Genomic DNA, 18,091 nt, shown 5'->3' with positions numbered 1-18,091 from the left:
TGTATGTTTCCTTTTTCACAATAAAGCCCACTGAGACGTCAAAGACTGCAAAATCAGGCATCATGCTATCATTTAATTTCCATCATTAGAAAATAATATGACATTGGAGATTTGTTCAAGCCTCTTCACTCTGTATTAGGATCTTTCCTCTTCATATGCAACAGACAGTGGTGGGCTGCAAATTCTGTTGTGGAAAGATACCTCTTGCAGATAACCCAATGCCTAGTCAACCTTCAACATCAACAGTATAAGAAAGTGACAATCCCTGGGCTAAATCGTAATGGTTTTTCCCCCCTAATTCGAATCAAAGAGTGATGATGTATGAGATAGTAGACAAGGGGAATTTGATTTTGGTCATTTGAATCCATTCTTCATGAACAGTTGAGCATAAGGCAAGGTTTGTGCCCAGAATGTTGATTCAGGAAAAGAAGCTCCACTTTATTCGACTTTTAATGGAGATCTCCAGCTAATGAATTTTCCTAGGGAGTAATTTATGAATTCATTTGTAAGTGGCAATGAAAGTTGGATATACTACTGAGTCCAAACAGCACTTTGGAACTTTAGAAACATTGGGGCCATGGTGATTCTTCAAAACCAACAATTCTAAGGCTCTAAACCAGGCCTTGTTGACAGGTTACCCCATGTTGATTATGTGTGTCAAAAAAACCCACATAACCAGTCAATATTACTCTATGGGCTTTGTTGTTTGCGGCACTCAGTTAGGGAAAAGCAATAAGGAAGGCTATCAACCATCCACCATCTGCTCCATGAAAATATCTCTCACAGCATGGGTTGAATAGACTGTTCTGCAAAATTTAATTAGAAAGGATGCCACACCCAGCCTATTCCCCAGACCAGGTCCTGTATACTACCACCTGTTCCTAACTGAATAGCTACCTCCATAAGATGTGTTATGATATTGGTGAAGACAAGTCTTTGCACAAGAAAAACAAAATATTTTATTTTAGATGCATAGAACAATATTATATATAATGATATATGTGATAAATATGATAATTTGTTAATATTATAATAAATGGATTAGTGCACACTGATTTTGTATGTAAAATCAAAACATATTTGGTTTTACTGATGTTTTTCTTAAAAGTTCAGGTTCAGAATTTTTTGATTCCCCTTAAATCTGACCTGTAGCCTCCTGTTTGGAACTGGAGCTGTTTGTAGCTGAGTGTGATGCTGTGAGAAACTGAAAAACTGATACTTTCAGACTTGTAGTCTTGAAAAAGTGTGGGTTGTTATCAACAGGTTAAGGGTGAACAGTTTGCCCAAGTTGAGGAATTCAAGCACTGGGTCTTGTTTACAAGCAGCGGTTGAGATTGTGTGATTGATTTGAATAAGTTGGTGGTGTGCTGGCAGTTTTGCTTACATTGTACTTCATTTTGGTGGTTAAAGGGGTGCCAAATCTCTATCTATCTATCTATCTATCTATCTATCTATCTATCTATCTATCTATCTATCTATCTATCTATCTATCTATCTATCTATTGATCGATGCATACTACTACTTTTTGGTTTTATGGATGAGGGACAGTCTCTCCAACAGTGTTTTGGGCACCAAGGGATCATTGTATTCAGAAGAGGCCAAGTGCTCCCTGGAAACTGTATAAAATGTAGCTGAAACTAAAGAAAACCCTTCTCAATATTCAGTGTTTTTTATGGTGATACTAAAAAAAGACTACCAAAAACTGGGGAAAGGATGTCCCTTTGTTTTGTAACAGGTAGATACAAGTTTTATGACATTGTTTCTTTTTATGCTATTAGGTTCGTCTGAAGGAGTCTGTAAAACTTCTGGAAGACTACAAACATGGAACATTGCCCCCAGGAGTTTCTAACACACAAGTATGTTGTCATCTTGTTCATCCTATGCAGCTTTTGCATTTGTCAATTAGCTGATTTTAGAGGGTTCTTAGAGGAATGCTCAATTTGTTTTTTTATTCTCTGTATAAATCACACTGCATCTCTGTTCATCCAACTGAACATGGAACATTGATATCATTTAGCAGTAAATGATTCTTATGGCAATGGTTAAACTTTTCTGTCATTTATTTATTGGGCAGAATGGTGGCACATTGTTACCTCCTTTCCCTCACAAATCCGGCTTATGTGGATTTTGCATGTCATCTTTGTCTGTTTTTTCTCCCAAATGTCTGCAGCAGTGGTTGACTAGTGACTCTAAATTTGCTCCTGTAGGTGTGGAGGCATTTGTGGCGAACTGATGCCTAGTCTAGTGCAGCCTTGATAGACTTCTGCTACCACAACCCTGAATTAAATTAAGTAAATTAAATTAATCCTGAATTAAATGAGGTAGGTCTGAGTAAAAGTGTAAGAGTGCATGTATATATATATATTTTTTGTTAGCACTGTTGTGTTATGTGTGTGTGTGTGTGTGTATATGTATATATATATATATATATATATATATATATATATATATATATATATATATATATGGTTGAAATATTTTACTGTCAAATAATGCAAAGAGTACGCGACACGTGTTTCGCCCTAATTCTGGGCTCATCAGGTGTACACACTCACTGCACCCCCCTCTCGGGAAATCGAACCTCGGACGTCAGTGCTACAGGCGAAGCCTCTAACGTTGCGCCACAGCATGTGGTTCGTTCATTTGACAGCATGTAGATCGGGGTAATTATACTCATGGCATTCGAGTACGCCTGATGAGCCCAGAATTAGGGCGAAACACGTGTCGCGTACTCTTTGCATTATTTGACAGTAAAATATTTCAACCATTCTATGATCTGCTTCTCGCAACTGAAGGAGGGCACCGTGGCGGATGTTAGCTGACTTGCTGACCAACAACAAGCGTTACCTGGTAGGTAACCACCCATACAATCAGATTGTGATTCAGACTACGAATGCCATGAATATATATATATCTATATATATATAAAATCCCTATGTGCGTCCAGGTGTCCATGTGTGGGTGTCTTCTGATGAAGTGCGCACGCGCGGGGCACGGTGCGATGCGCGATATTACTGTCAGAGAAAGTTAGAGGCGTTTTACGGAAATACAAACCAGTATTACTGCGAGAGGAAATTAAAGGTACACAATACAGTGATGCATATTACAGCCACATACAAGCCAGTATTACTGTCAGAGGAGATTAAAGGCATATTACCGACGCACACGCCTGTATTACCACCAGAGAAAATTAAAGGTATATTACGGACGTACAAGCCAGCGGACGTACAAGACAGTATCCTTCAATAAGGGCGCGCACAGGCATCCTTCAATAAGGGCACGCACAAAAAGGCGAGCCTCAAAAGGGCGACCTCAATTGGGCGCAGTGAATAAAGGTGCGCCTAAATAAAGATCTGCACCTTTGTTGCTCTTCACATATTCCAGAGCCATTTGAACTAAATTATCTACGAACGCCTTTATTCGCGGCGCTCAATTGAGGTCGCCCTTTTGAAACTCGCCTTTTTGTGCGCGCCCTTATTGAAGAGAGCCGTACAAGACAGTATTACTGTCACAGAAAATTAAAGACACACAATACACGGCGGCAGCCCACGAAGAACGGTGAGCTCAGCAAGTAAACATCAACAAAAGAAAGGCTGAAAGAAAGAAAAATACGACCAACAAAAAGAATGAGGTCAAAGTCCCTTGCCATTTAATATAGACTGTTCCTACTAATGTTTATGCACTACTGTTGTAGCGCCCGTTATTGTAACGGGCTAAATGACTAGTATGTATATATATATATATATATATATATATATATATATATATATATATATATATATATATAATATAAAATATATTGTGATGGATGGCCAGTAGATGGCGACTTCCCTGCAGTTTAGCGGTGCCCCAGATTCCCACAGGGCACCATGGGGGATGGAGTTTGGCTTCACAGCCCTGTTGGGTACCATGGGTGCTGCCAGGAGACGCTGCAGGGAGACACAGGGATTTCCATTTCCAATATAACCCGGAAGAACTCCCAAGTCATAGGGATGGAAGGACAGTACTTCCTGGCTGAAGAAAAATGTGATCCTCCATGATTAGTCATGTGAACAGAAGAGCAGAAGCACTTCCGGGCCAAGGACTATATAAAGGACTGATGGGAACCCAGCAAGCAAGCCAGAGTTGGGAGGGAGTGTGACAGAGCTTCTGGGAGGAGAGGAGGAGAATTGTTGTGTTTCAGTATTGCGTGATTATTATAGTTATTACCTGTTTATTGTGGTGGAGGTGCTTTGGGGCACTTTAAAGAAGAAAATGTAAATACTTCTTGGTGATATGTCTGCATCTGTTTGTTGGGTTTCACGGGGCAACAGCGCCCTCAAACGTCCATTTATTGACTATATACTATATATATATTATTTATATATATATATATATATGATAAATAAATAATACATCTTTATAGCAAGTGAGGGTAATTTCATTTTAATGGGAAATACTACAGACATAAAGAAGGCATACCAATAGGATCTCCATTATCAGGACTCTTAGCGGACTGGTAATGCAACGATTTGAAAGCATGGCCCTAATTCATTACACACCGAAACTTTGGATATGCTATGTTCACGACACATTTGTCGTATTCAAAAGTGACCAGCTAAATGATTTGCATAACCACTTCAGCGCAATATTCCCTGTGGTCAATTTCCTGGACATATCTGTTGGAAGAGGTAACAACACCACCCTGATTACAGGTGTTTATCGTAAAGAATGTTATGCAGACAAAATATTACACTTTGCTAGCAATCACCCATCATCACATAAACAGAGCTGCGTTAAGACTCTTTTCAGAAGAGTTCACACCCATTATAATACCAAAGAGACGTAAAAGAAAGCAAGGCACTATCTTTTCCAACTGTTCACAACAAATGGTTACCCAAAGACATTCATCAGACAGTGCTTACATAGGAGATGCCAGAGACCCCAGGAAACAGTCAATTCCAACCTGACCCCCCATCCCACCTGGCACACATGTCCTTATCATCATGTGGTCTCAGAAGGTACAGCACATCCTGTCCAGATTAGACATCAAAATAGTGCACCTTCCTACAAACACACCAAACAAATACAAGAACATCGTGATTCGGTCAGAAGAAAGGTCCCATGGTCTCTGATTTACACACATACAAGTTCGATTGGACACCTATTTAAATGGGACTCGGTGCAAGTAAAATTCAAAGCTAATACTAAAAGTGCCAGAGAACTGGCCAAAACTTAGCCAGGCAATGAAAATACCATTAACAGACATTTGGACATGAACCCAGCATCTGCAGGCTTGAAAAGAGCAACATGCACATAATAAATAAGTCTTTATGACCAGCATCCTCCAAACCCTATTTCATCAATCCCAAACACATCCATCTACCCTCCCTTTCTTATTTGCTATATATTGATTTGGATACCTGTAAGTCTAACCATTTTCCTCTGATGAGGATTCCTGATAGTAGTCGAAAGCTTAAGAACAAGCTATTTCTCCCCTTCTGGATTTTCAGGTACAAATATGCGAACTGTATCATAGACCTTCACTTCCCCACACACACACACACACACACGTATGTGTATTTTATGTGAGTGTGCGCACGTGTGTATACAGTATTTACTTAAGTATATATGTACTGTATGTATGATATATTTAAGGCAGATACTCAACCTTGCTTACCAGGGTGTGTGTATCATACTCTGTGGACATGAGGCCTCCTTTAAAGCGTTTCAAAAAAGTATAAGGCCAGTCAGTGACCTGCTTTTTTGTCTTCACACAGTCTCCCAACAAAAAATGGAGACACTTCCTGGATGTGTATAATAGTAATGCAACAGTGAGAAGTAAAACAGTGGTTCCTTCAACCTGTAACTTATTTGTTAATGACCTGTCGTGTTAACTTGCAAATTAGTCTGCAGTTAAGAACAGTTTTCTTTCTCACACTCTGTCTCTCTTTCTCCATGCCATATACTGGTAAACTGTTGTTTCTGAGTGAGAGGCCTTGTAATGAGAGGCCTTGAGTTAGGAATGCTGCATGATGTAGTCGGGGAGCTTTGGTGACTGGGATTACATTCCAGACTCTTAAGGTGTGATTTTAGTACTGAGTAAGGTGAAAGGTCAGCCTTGTGAGGGGTGAGAACATTGCCACTCAGATTGGTTTGTGGGAAGGGATTGATTGTCATGGCAACAGTGCTAACAATAACAGATGGGGAGGGTAGGATAACCAAGGCCTCACACCTGGAGTGTTAGAAGCTGTCCAGCCAACTGGGGAGACATAAGATTTTATTAAAAGAGTAAGCTTTTCTCATGATCTGGGCAGGCATTGTTTGGGAGTCCACAAGCTTTGCGACCTGAGTGGTTCACCTTTATTTGTTTTATCTTAACTAGAAAGACCACATCAAAAAGTGTAAGAATTGCCTTTTTTCCCTAACACATGTAGTGAAAAGTCAAGCAAAATGACACCTTTTATTGGCTAACTAAAAAGATTACAATATGCAAGCTTTCAAGGCAACTCAGGCCCCTTCTTCAGGCAAGATGTAATGTACTTCCCTAACAAATCAAAAGCATATACAGGAATGGTACAATAGCTGATAAACTGCTAGATGTGGAGCTCTTCGTTACAGTCCATGGTAGAAGCTATACCTGCAGTTTAAAATCCAGTGGCTTATCCAGGTGAACTACATTGTACACCAGTCTAAAATCGGTTTGTCACAAAACTACTCAATGTGATGTCAATGAACAGGACACATCTGAGGGATTGCATCTCTCAGCTGGCCTGGGAATTCTGTAGGACAGATCTGGGCACTGTGCAGCCAGTGGGCTGGTTCTGTCTGGCCCATGGAAGGTGTGGACAGCAAAAACTTGAATAGGTGTGTTAGTTGACATCACAGCTAGACGTGACCATGCAGATGCAGATCAAAACTGATATGTATGGGAAGTTGTGGGAGATTCCCTTCTTTTATATCCCATGTTTTCTGATGCACACTGTGGGAGATTTTTGCATCAGAGAAAGGAAGAAGGCACCTGTAGTTAATCGCTATCCCGTCTGCATTTTGTGCAAAGATGTAACATCATTCAACAAATCTTGGACTCCTAAGTATTTTTACATGGAGTTTAGCGGTAAAGGGATCTGTTTGGTATGCAAAGAGCACATCACTGCATTTCAAGCCTACAACTTGAGCCATCACTTCAAGGCCAAGCATGCTGAATAATAAAGAAATTTATCTGAAGAGGAGAAAGTGAAGACTGCAGAGGAATTGTTAGTTAAACAGCAAAACCAGCAAAGTCTTTGTATAGTCTTACAAAAAGAAGCAAACCATTTTCTGATAGAGAATTTGTTAAAGAGTGATTATTGAAGTTGGCAGCAATCCTCTGCCCAGAGAAGATGGATGGGTTTGAACATCTGTCCCTCTCATGGCAAATGTTACAAAACAGGTTGAGGAAATTGCAGAGAATCTGGTACTACAGCTGAAACACACGGAGGAAAATGTTGACTTCTTCACCTTGTGTTTGAGCTGTGATGTTCATGACATAGTGCAGCTGCTGATTTTTTGTAAAAGGAATAACGAAAGACATTGAAATGACAAAGGAACTGGCTTCTATGAATCCATGAAACCGGTAATAGGTGTATGCATTCAAAAGTTAGGACTGTATTGGGAAAAGTTAGTTGGTGCAACAACTGATGGTTCTCCTAATTTGACAGGTAAAAATACTGGACTTTTAAAAAGGATGCAGGAAAAAGTGGCTGAGATTAACCCAGCCCAAAAACGCATATTTTTACATTGTATTATTCACCAAGAAGTGCTATGTAAATCAGTGCTGACATCATGAAATTGATGTTGTAATAAATACTGTAAATTTCATCAGAGTTAATGCTTTAAATCACAGACAGTTTGTTACACTGTTGGAGGAACATGAGACTGATCTGGGCTACCACACAGCTGTCAGATGCCTAAACATGGGCAAAGTGCTCTAACAGGTCTGGGATCTGAAATCGGAGAGATTCAAGAGTTTTGTCAAATGAAGGGAAAACCCATCCCTGAACTAAGCAGCGCTGAGTAGTTATCAGACTGCTGTTGATGTGATTGTACTTATGAATGAACTGATACACAATTGCAAGGCAAAGGTTTTTTTGCACATTATATGCACAGCCTAGTCAAGGCCTTCATGAGGAAGATGCTGTTTCACTCTCAACAAGCGGAGAAACAAATTGACTCACCTTCTCACACTGAGAGTGAGGAATCTGTGTGCTGATCAGCTTAACAAATACAGTGGAACCTCGTTCGGGAAACATGCTCGCAGTCCAAAGCACTCGTATATCAAAGTGAATTTCCCCATAAGAAATAATGGAAACTCAGATGATTCGTTCCACAACCCAAACTATTCATATAAAAATGATTAATACAAAATATAAAGTAAAAATACATAAAACAAATTAACCTGCACTTTACCTTTGATAAGAATCATGGTTGGTGTGCGTGAGTTTGTAAACTCTTGTGGGATTCCACCCAACAGGACGACACGCGGAAGAGCGTCCCAAAGCAATTGCAATCTCCCAGCGCTGTAGCAGTTCGTCGTAAAAGCGAATCTGAAAAGATCGCGGACATGCTGTAAGCGCCTACTGTCGATGGGCGATACAACGAACATTATAAATGCACAGGGCACAGTACCTCCCTGTGTGGATAGCGCTTTGAGTACTGAGAAAAGCGCTATATAAATGTAATGAATTATTATTATTATTATTATTACTACTTGGCCACGACCCTGCCTGGCTGCTGTGCCTGTGTATAGGAGAGTGGCAGATCCCACTACAATAAATAATCGCGCTGTTGCTGTTTCAAGCTGAATAAAGCTGGTGTTGCTAAAGTACTGAGACTCAGCTTTGTGTTTTGGGGTACAAGACGGGGACTCGCACACACACACACACACACACAGTCACAGTCACAATGCTGTAGTAAACAGTATACGCTCATACGGATGTTGACTATATGAATGAGGCACGCCGACTCAGACGGAGAATAGGAGACGATTGCCCACAATCCCACAGCGAGAGAGAGAAGAACCATCAGCTCAGTTGTGATCACATGATGCTCAGCAGACAAAGCGTATACATACTACTCGTATTGCAAGACCTCACTCGTTTATCAAGCCAAAATTTATTAAAAATTTTAGCTCGTCTTGCAAAACACTCATAAACCAAGTTACTCACAAACCGAGGTTCCACTGTACATTGTTTTTTTTGCTTTATTATCACTTTATGTCTGCTTACGTTTCTTTTTTGTGCTTGTGCTTTTTTAATTTTAGTTATTTGTTCTTCTGTTGGTTTGGGTTTTTCTGCCTCTGTTTCCTACATCTATTGTTTTTTTTTCTTAACTTGTTTTTGTTATTTTTGGTAACTTATTTTATGGTTTCTGCTAAGTTGCTTAAATCCATCTGAATTCCTCTGCCTACCACCTTGCACTTTGCTATATAGTCCTTTTAAAGTCCATTTTCTTGTTGCCTTCAAACTTTACATTTTGTGGTTTGTGGCTTACTTTTTGCTTTTTACCCATTTTAACTTTTTTTTGTAATCGTTGTTTGTGTATTCATTTTTTATGGTCAATTATGTCTACAAAATAATTTGCTTTTTCTAATTAGAAAATTGTGTCTTCTCTTCTTTTTGTAGTCTTTTCATAGACTCAAGGCCATAATGGATCAGGCATGATAATTTGTTCTGGGTTGATGTGTTCATGTTTTTGTTGATAATCAAGAATGACTATTTGAATTTTTCCTTCTTGCTTTTGCTTTTGTTTTTAGCCCAGTCTGTCAATATCCCTTTAAGATCTGACATTGCTTCCTCATTCATCTCAGCTCAGGGTTACAACACTATTTATTTTTTGTTCCTCTGTTGAAATATTGCATGACAATGTATATTTCTGATAACTAACTTTTCTTTTTTTCTCTCTCAGCTTTGGGAGGCACAGAAGATAAAACAGGTATGGCCATTTCTGTGATTTTGTAATGAACTATGCACTATAACACGTAGTCATTTTATGCTGAATTTAAGAATTTTTGTGTTCCCTTTAATAAGGCATATGTCAAACTGTTCATCATGAGGTGAGCCACTGATGGGATGGTTAACACTGCCCAATCTGGTTACATCCTTTGTGGAGTTTGTACTCTTTGCCCATTCTCGTGTGGGGTTTGTTTTTACCCAGACAACACTGCTTTCTTCTTAGGATCTGAAGTCAGGTCAGTTTAGGTCACATTATGTCCCCCATTACTACCACTTCATAAGAACAAGTGGAATGCGTTTGCTCTTTTTTATTCCAAGGACCTGATTTACATTGGGGTGGTACCATTCATTTTAGTAGCAAGAATACAAGTGGAAGATGGTTAAGAGTAAATAGCTTATGTTTTTCAGCATATTTCTTTATACTTGGAGATGTATAAACAATGGTCAAGTGATCTAGGAGCCCTTCATATTTCAAGTCTACCATAATTTGGAAACATTATGTAAAAGGGACAGTGTTGAGCTCAAAACCCTTTCTTCTTTCCATTTATTTACGGTTTTATCTGACATAGAACTGTTAACTTTAACTATAGTGGGAGGCACAATTTTTTGAATCCTCAGGCCAAGAACTTAACTGTGTTATCATTGAGATTATCCTCAGGTACTCTGGTTTCCAGCCATACTCCACAGCCATTCATACCAAGTCAACTGATGATTCTAAATTGCCAAAATGTGAATATGTGTATGCATGTGAATGTGCCTTGTGAGAAATATTCACATTTAAGTTTGGTTCCTGGCATGTGCCCAGTTCTGTCATAATAGGCTGTGCCATCATGATACCCAGAGTCAGGTGTAACTGGCTTGAAAATTAATGAATGGATAATGGTTAGGCAAACAGATTGCACAAAATACCTCTACTGTTAAATTATTTTTAAGCCATGATGTCATGGGTATTATTTTTATTTCACAAATGCTGTTAATCTAAATTCACTTAACATAGTAGTATGCTTAACTGCAACTTTAACCCAATAATTTTGGTACTATATTGAGATTGGAATCTTCAACGGCAAATTTGGGCAGTATCTTTATAGCATGATGTAGAACATTTAGAGTGGAAAGGTAAAATACTTGGAGAATACCTATAATACCTTGGAAAGTGACTGGGTTGGGATTCAGCCCCATTGTCTTCAAGATGTGAGGCAGCATGGCTAGTTAAAGTGGTCTGCGGGCTAGGAAATCTCACAGGATGATTTTATTACAACTGAATAAAGAAATTTACAGGATGCTGGAGGCAAAACACAACAATTGAGACAGTAAAGCAAATGAAAAGATCCTTCATAACTCCCCTGTCTACCTTTCTTTCTTCTTGCAGCTATTGTTTTCTCCTTCCTTCTGCCAAGTGAATTCTTCTCCACTTTTCATCCAATGCTAAGTTCCCGGAACCCCGAAGCAATGGTCACTGGACTGTTTTATATCTGACCTTTGGACTACTTCTGAGGTCACTACTGGTCTTACTTGAAATACCTCTAGGTCAGGCACAGCCCTACAAAACCCCTGGGTAGTCTGCAAGGGGGCTCCTTCTGGCAGCCCCAGGTATCCCTTCAGACTGCTTGCCCTTGCCCAGACTATTCTGATGGCCCTCGATAGCTGCCTACCACTGCCAACAGTTACAGCGCTAGAGCATGTGCACTCTTTTTTTTTTTTTATTATGTACTCCCTAGTCCTTGAGGACTGATTGAGGTCATTTATGTTAGGTAGAATGCCCAGAGGGAGCTAGGTGGTCTTATGGCCTGGAACCCCTGCAGATTTTATTTTTTTTCTCCAGCCGTCTGGAGTGTTTTTTTTGTTTTTTCTGTCCTCCCTGGCCATTGGACCTTACTTTTATTCTATGTTAATTAGTGTTCCCTAATTTTAATTCTTATGTCTTTTTTCTCTTTCTTCATCATGTCAATCACTTTGAGATACATTATTTGTATGAAAATGTGCTATATAAATAAATGTTGTTGTTGTCCCTACTGTCCATCTGCTATATTTACATCCCCTCAATAATTGAAGTGATACATAATTCCTGGGTAGGTTACGGATGGCCCTGTGTCTAGGATGTTTTCCCGCAGCTATTGATACAGGCACTGATCACAGTCACCTTTACAATATGTATCTATATTATGCTGTATATATAAAATAATGAAATAGAAGTTTCTAAATATAATGAAATGCACTACAATGTAAACAGTAAAAAAACTAAACAAGTCAATATTTGGTGTAACCACTTTTCCCTTTTAAACTGCTTCAGTTCTCTCTCCATTATTCAATTTTTTAATGAAGTCAGTTGCTAGTTTAGTCCAAGTTTCTTGTTTCACTTGCTCCAGGTCTTCTATAAACTTTGGATGTTTTGCTTGCTTCTCTTAATCCAGGTCCTCATAGAAAGACTCAGTGATACTGAGATCAGGGCGCTGTGGAAGCCATACCATCTGTTTCGGAACTCCTTGTTCTTCTTTTTGCTGAAAATAGTCAGTAATGAACTTGGCCATGTGTCATTATTCTGCTATGTAAGGAAGCTGGGATTATCAGAGGTCCCCCTAATAGTGTTGTGTGGTGGATGGAAAACAGCTTATACTTGGCATTAAAGATTCCATTCGTTCTTAGCATGTTACCAACTACAGTTAAAAGAAATGCAGCCTCACACCTACAGGGAATCCTACACCATGGTTCATTGTTAGCTGCAGGCAGTCATCCATGTTGCACTCTTCGGCTGTTCTATGGGGCCTCTTGTGTGAGCCAAAATTTCCAAATTTTGACTTGTTAGTCCAGAGCACTTGTCTTTGTTTAGCCAATATGATCTTCTCTATATCATTACAATTTTAATATATATGCTGCACTCCAGTCCTTGAGTTTTTGTGAATAGCTGAGTTTCTTTGCATTGTTTCCATTTTGGCATCATCTCCACAAAGACCACTTCTGTCCAGGCGTTTCCAGACTATACAAGAGTGGTTTTGGTGCTCTTGTCAGCTGCACTCATTTTCCATGAATGACGGCTGTGCTTGTGGTCCTCCACTTTTCCTGTTTCTGTGTGCTTCTTTGGAGAAGTGTGGATTGCACATCATAAACCCACTCTCTGCCGGGGAGTGCCCTTGCTGATGCTGGATGACCACCTTGTGTCTTCTTGCAATGTTCAATTCTGAATAATTTCTTAAAGGTTAAATTACCCCATGTGCTACAACTTCATCTTTCTGTTGTTCATCGAGTTTGAATTCTTTGTATACCCATCTTGTTTTCTGTTAATCAGTTTGGTCCTTTCAGTTCATTACAGTATGTCATTACATTTTTTTTTTTTTGAAAATGAATATTTGTAATACAGTATTCTATTTTTTTTCTTGTAGAGTTCCTTAAAATTCCATTCAGTGCAAGAAAACCTTAAATCATATAAAATTCTTTGTCTGTTCAGGTACCCATTTGTACTTGCCCCGTTCATGTGATTAAAAAGTCACTTTGGAAAAAAATATCCAAGAAACTTGCCCTTTGTCTTTCAAGTCTTTGAGAAGTATGTTTATTTATGGCAGTCAGGTAAACTTAGTTTTTTACACCATTATAACCATTTGATCTTTCATACACCTCTAGCATTCTCACCTTCTCTGTACTTTGTTTTTTAAATGACATCCTTGTCTTCGGAAAAAAATAAACACTTCATACTTGTTGTGCACGTAGACAGTTTTTCTTCAAGAGTGCAGTATGCCAGTCTCTGACTGTGACACACAGTATTCACAGTGCTAGAGTTATATTTTTTTTCTTTCTGCCAAAGGTTATTCACACCTTATAGTAAAGAAAGACTAAAGTGATGTGCTGCCTTTTTTCCTCTTAAATTTCTTAATAATTGAATGTTTTCGGCCACATTGTTCCATAAAGCCATGTCTCTGTGTGGCAATGGTCATACTAATACACTTGTGGTCAAAATAAAGATCCATTTAGGAAAAAAGAAATCTTTGAAAGTTCTGAGTGCAGGTCACTCTCTTATCTATTTTAGGTAAAAGTGCCATTTTACTTAAATTTTTTATTCAGTGAGAACCTTTGCTTTATTAATGTATAACTACCTAGCACATCAAGTAGTTATTAACATTGTAAACAACACAGGTTCATAGAAAGTTTAATTCATTATGAAAAATGCCTGACTAATATGTATCAATTTTAAGAATTATTTAAATTACGCTTTTACCCAAAAGAAAATACCAAATTACAAGTGCACAGTTGTATATGTTATCAGTGCAGCCCTTTAATATAAAGTTTTCTCTGGCTCCAACTATATGTATTGGTTGTTGGTCACTTGTAATTGTACTTCAGACATATGAAAAGGAATCAAGGGAGAGCTCTTCAGTCTAGCATTGTGTGTCATGCAAGAACAAAAGGCCTTTAGTTGATGTATTCAAGTCTAGTGATTAGTCATTTGTTCTTGTACATTCCTTCAAAATTTTGCTTTTTGTCTAGTATTTGTGGAATTCTTTTTCCTGCCTGTATTTTAATTATTACTGATTTGACCTTGTCTGTGGTCTTGCAGATTTTTTTTTTTTTAGCCCATTTTTCTCAGGTCCTATATAGCCTGGTATCTGCAAAGCCACTTTGGCAACTACTGCCTGCTAAGCATGAAAACAGCTTTGCTCCACTTTTGTTCACTCCTCTCTCAGTCTTTTTCATCACAGTACGTGATGTCAGTGGTTTTTGCAAAAACAAAATCAAATAAAACATTATTTGTTACATGCAATTATCCACAGAGTACAATATGTTAGTGGAATACTGAATTGTTAAAGTTTGAGCCTGTCCATTTAAGTAGAATGTAAAATGACAATAAATAATAATATACAACTTTATAAATATCAATAAAAAAACAGTTATGCTAAATGATGGAAGTATGCTTTATATTAAATCAAGCTGTGTTACCTGACTTTGCCTGGGAAATTTTCCAAGACAATGGGCCTCGGCAGTTATATCACCATTGGTTAATCAGCAATATCAGACATCACTAATTGCGGTATTCGGTAATGTTACAAAGGTGATTTCAAGTTGACTCATTCAAAGCTAATAACTGCTAAAATTCTCAACTTTTCTTTAGCATCAAAGCCTAAAATTAGTACTACCTCATTTTTCAATGAATTTTGAATACACTTCTACCAAGAAAAAAAAAAATGACGAAACTTACTAATTAATTTTACTCACTCAAAAGCACAATCTTGTTAGTTTCTTATCACATCCCACATGAAAAACAGCAAAATAATTTTGAAAAAATGCAATTCATTCTGTTCAATCACATTTTGGCTCCATCAGTTAAAATGTGAGTTTTTTTTTTTGGTTCTTTTATTTCCTGTTTACATTTTTTTTTAACTTCAGAAAGTGCTTGACACTGATTGTTGATTGGTATTGTGAAGTTAATGATGATATGCAGGTGGAACACAGTTTTGGCTTTTTTTAAAAATGCAAGGCTATTCACTGGTAAAAAAAAAAAAAAAAAAATGAAGTGTAATCAGTCAGTCAGTCATCATCCACCCCGCTATATCCCAACACAGGGTCACGGGGGTCTGCTGGAGCCAATCCCAGCCAACACAGGGTGCAAGGCAGGAACAAATCCCCAGGCAGGGCACCAGCCCACCACAGGAGGTGTAATCAGTTTATCTCAAATTTATGATCACATGTGAACTACCTCAGATCCCGTGAAGTGATCAACAATGCTGGACAATATTTTTCCCCTTTTTTAACTGCGCTTGTTTCACCAAGGGGACCCCATTACTTCCGCTCTTCTAATCACGGTCGATTCTCAAAGAGGAAAAACCTCCTCGTTCTTCAAATACAATTTACAATTTATTTTAGTATAGCCCAAAATCACACAAGAAGTGCCACAACGGGCTTTAACAGGCCCTGCCTCTTGACAGCCCCCCAGCCTTGACTCTCTAAGAAGACAAGGAAAAACTTCCACAAAAACCCTTGTAGGGAAAAAAATGGAAGAAACCTTGGGAAAGGCAGTTCAAAAAGAGACCCCTTTCTAGGTAGGTTGGGCGTGAAGTGGGTGTCTAAAAGAAGGGGGTCAATACAATACAATACACAGAACAAATGATGCCTGTGTGTCATCAAGGAACATAAAGTGGTAGAACTGAGTCCAAAGGCCATAAAGGTTGAGAAACCATGCTCTAAGAAAAATGCTGTAATACAGAGATAATGAAATTATTATCCCAAAGTTGTTGAGGGCAAAAACACGGCAGTTGCTACAGATAGATGAAGGTGCTCATAGGGTAATATATGTTAAATGCCTTTCGTTTTGGATCAGTTCCACAAAATTGACCACGCTTACAACAGCCGCACCTGGCAAGCATTTGCTAAACTTGTGCTCTTTCAGTTTTGCTCATCTTTGCTCATTTCACTTCACTTCTGCAAATGGTCTTCGTTTGCATAAACTGACACACCCCATTTTTCTGTGTGATTGCTGTCCGCGCTGTGGCAAAACTGGGGCAGTTGTGCATTAGAATGCCCCCCCTCACTAGAGCATCATTAAAGACAAATGTCAACAAATAGAAAAACATGTTGGTTAATTTTCTATCTTCTGATACAACATAACCAAATTTCAATCAAGTCTGTCAAAGCATTTTTGAAATTTTGGTGTGTTTAGTTTTTCTGTTTCATTAAGTTATGTGATACATAACTTTATGACTTAAATAACTTAATATAAGAGAATTTAAAATTAGGGCCTCATGTAGAACTATACGTTGTCCATATTTAGGATGCGGATAGAAGGTGGAAAGAAGCTCCTCAGTATCTCTGAACTGGTCTTCAGGCAGAGGTAGTGTTTCCCTGATGGCAGCACAGAGAAGAGGCTGTTGTTGGGATGGCTGGTATCTTTGATCATTTTCTGTTCCCTGGTTTGACATTACTTGGTATAGACATCCTGGAAGTTTGAGGGTACATACCCATTTATGCGTTCAGTTGATTGGATCACCCTCCACTGAGCCTTGCAGTCCTGTTGCATGCTATTTCCAAATCAGGTGGTAATACTTCCTGTCAGGATACTTTCAACTGTGGATGTTTAGAAGTTCTTTTACTGTCTGGGAGGACAGCGTAAAAATGCCTGAGTTATCTGAGGCGATAAAGATGTTGTGCCTTCTTCACTAAGGTGTCAATGTGCTTAGACCAAGTCAATTTCTCTATGATGTGAAAAGTGAAGAATCTAAATCTATCCACCCTCTCTACCTGAGTATGATGAATTCTAAGGGGATGGTAATGCCTCTGCTGTTTTCTCCCAAAGTCCACAATCAACTCCTTTGTTTTGCTGACATTCAGGAGAAGACTGTTATCGTAACACCTGTGTAACATTGAGGTAAGCCTGCTCATTGTTGTTAGAGGTCAGGCCTACCACACCTGTGTCATCAGTAAATTTCACATTTATGTTATTAGAGACATGTTCAGCCATGCGGCCATGTGCATTCAGTAGAGTACAGTAGAGGACTCAGCACACAGCCCTCTGGGGCCCCTGGATTGAGAGTTAAGGAGGATGAAGTGTGGACACCCACTCAGACTACTTTTGGGGGTTGGGGGTTGAGGTTGTCTGCCCGTCAGGAAGTTAAAAACCCGGCTGCACTATGAAGTCCTCAGACGCAGTTCCCTGAGCTTGGTGGTGAGCCACGAGGGACTTAACATGTAAAATGCTGAACTATTGTCTATAAAAAGCTTTCACACATTATTCCCTCTCCTGTTGTTTAGGTGACCTATGATCTACTGGAGCAGTATGCAAACTTTTTAATTGATCCAGTTCTCCTTTGGCAGTGAGAGCATGTGTAATTCTTGACTAGCCTCTCAAAACACTTCAAGGCTATGGGTGTTAGAGCAGTGGAATGGAAGTCATTCAAGCAAGCTGGATTTGATTTCTTAGATACCGGGACAATGGTGGATCTTTTAAATCATGTTAGCATGACAGACTGATTTAAGGAGAGATTAAATATTTCCATAAACACTTATCAGGACAAATCTTAAAAACACATCCTAGAATGCCATCTGGACCTTCTACATTCCTGGCATTCACCTTTTTGAAAGCTGTCCTTACATCATGTTCCATCTGAGTGCTGTTTCCTCGATGGGCAGACCTCCCGAC

The 18,091-nt window shown here is 38.9% G+C and overlaps 1 protein-coding gene across 1 annotated transcript in view; it reads left to right on the top strand.

Annotated features, from left to right (window-relative positions):
* The window catches only part of LOC114651644 (sideroflexin-5-like), a 226,115-nt gene that overhangs the window by 32,468 nt on the left and 175,556 nt on the right, over positions 1–18,091 (top strand). The window contains exons 3-4 of the mRNA XM_028801474.2: positions 1,780–1,857; positions 9,926–9,952. Of these exons, the coding sequence (XP_028657307.2) occupies positions 1,780–1,857; positions 9,926–9,952 (105 nt within the window). The remainder of the gene's footprint in view (positions 1–1,779; positions 1,858–9,925; positions 9,953–18,091) is intronic.

This window comes from Erpetoichthys calabaricus, chromosome 5 (genome assembly GCF_900747795.2).
Source record: "Erpetoichthys calabaricus chromosome 5, fErpCal1.3, whole genome shotgun sequence".
Lineage (NCBI taxonomy): Eukaryota > Metazoa > Chordata > Cladistia > Polypteriformes > Polypteridae > Erpetoichthys > Erpetoichthys calabaricus.
This window is presented reverse-complemented; position numbering and strand designations above follow the sequence as displayed.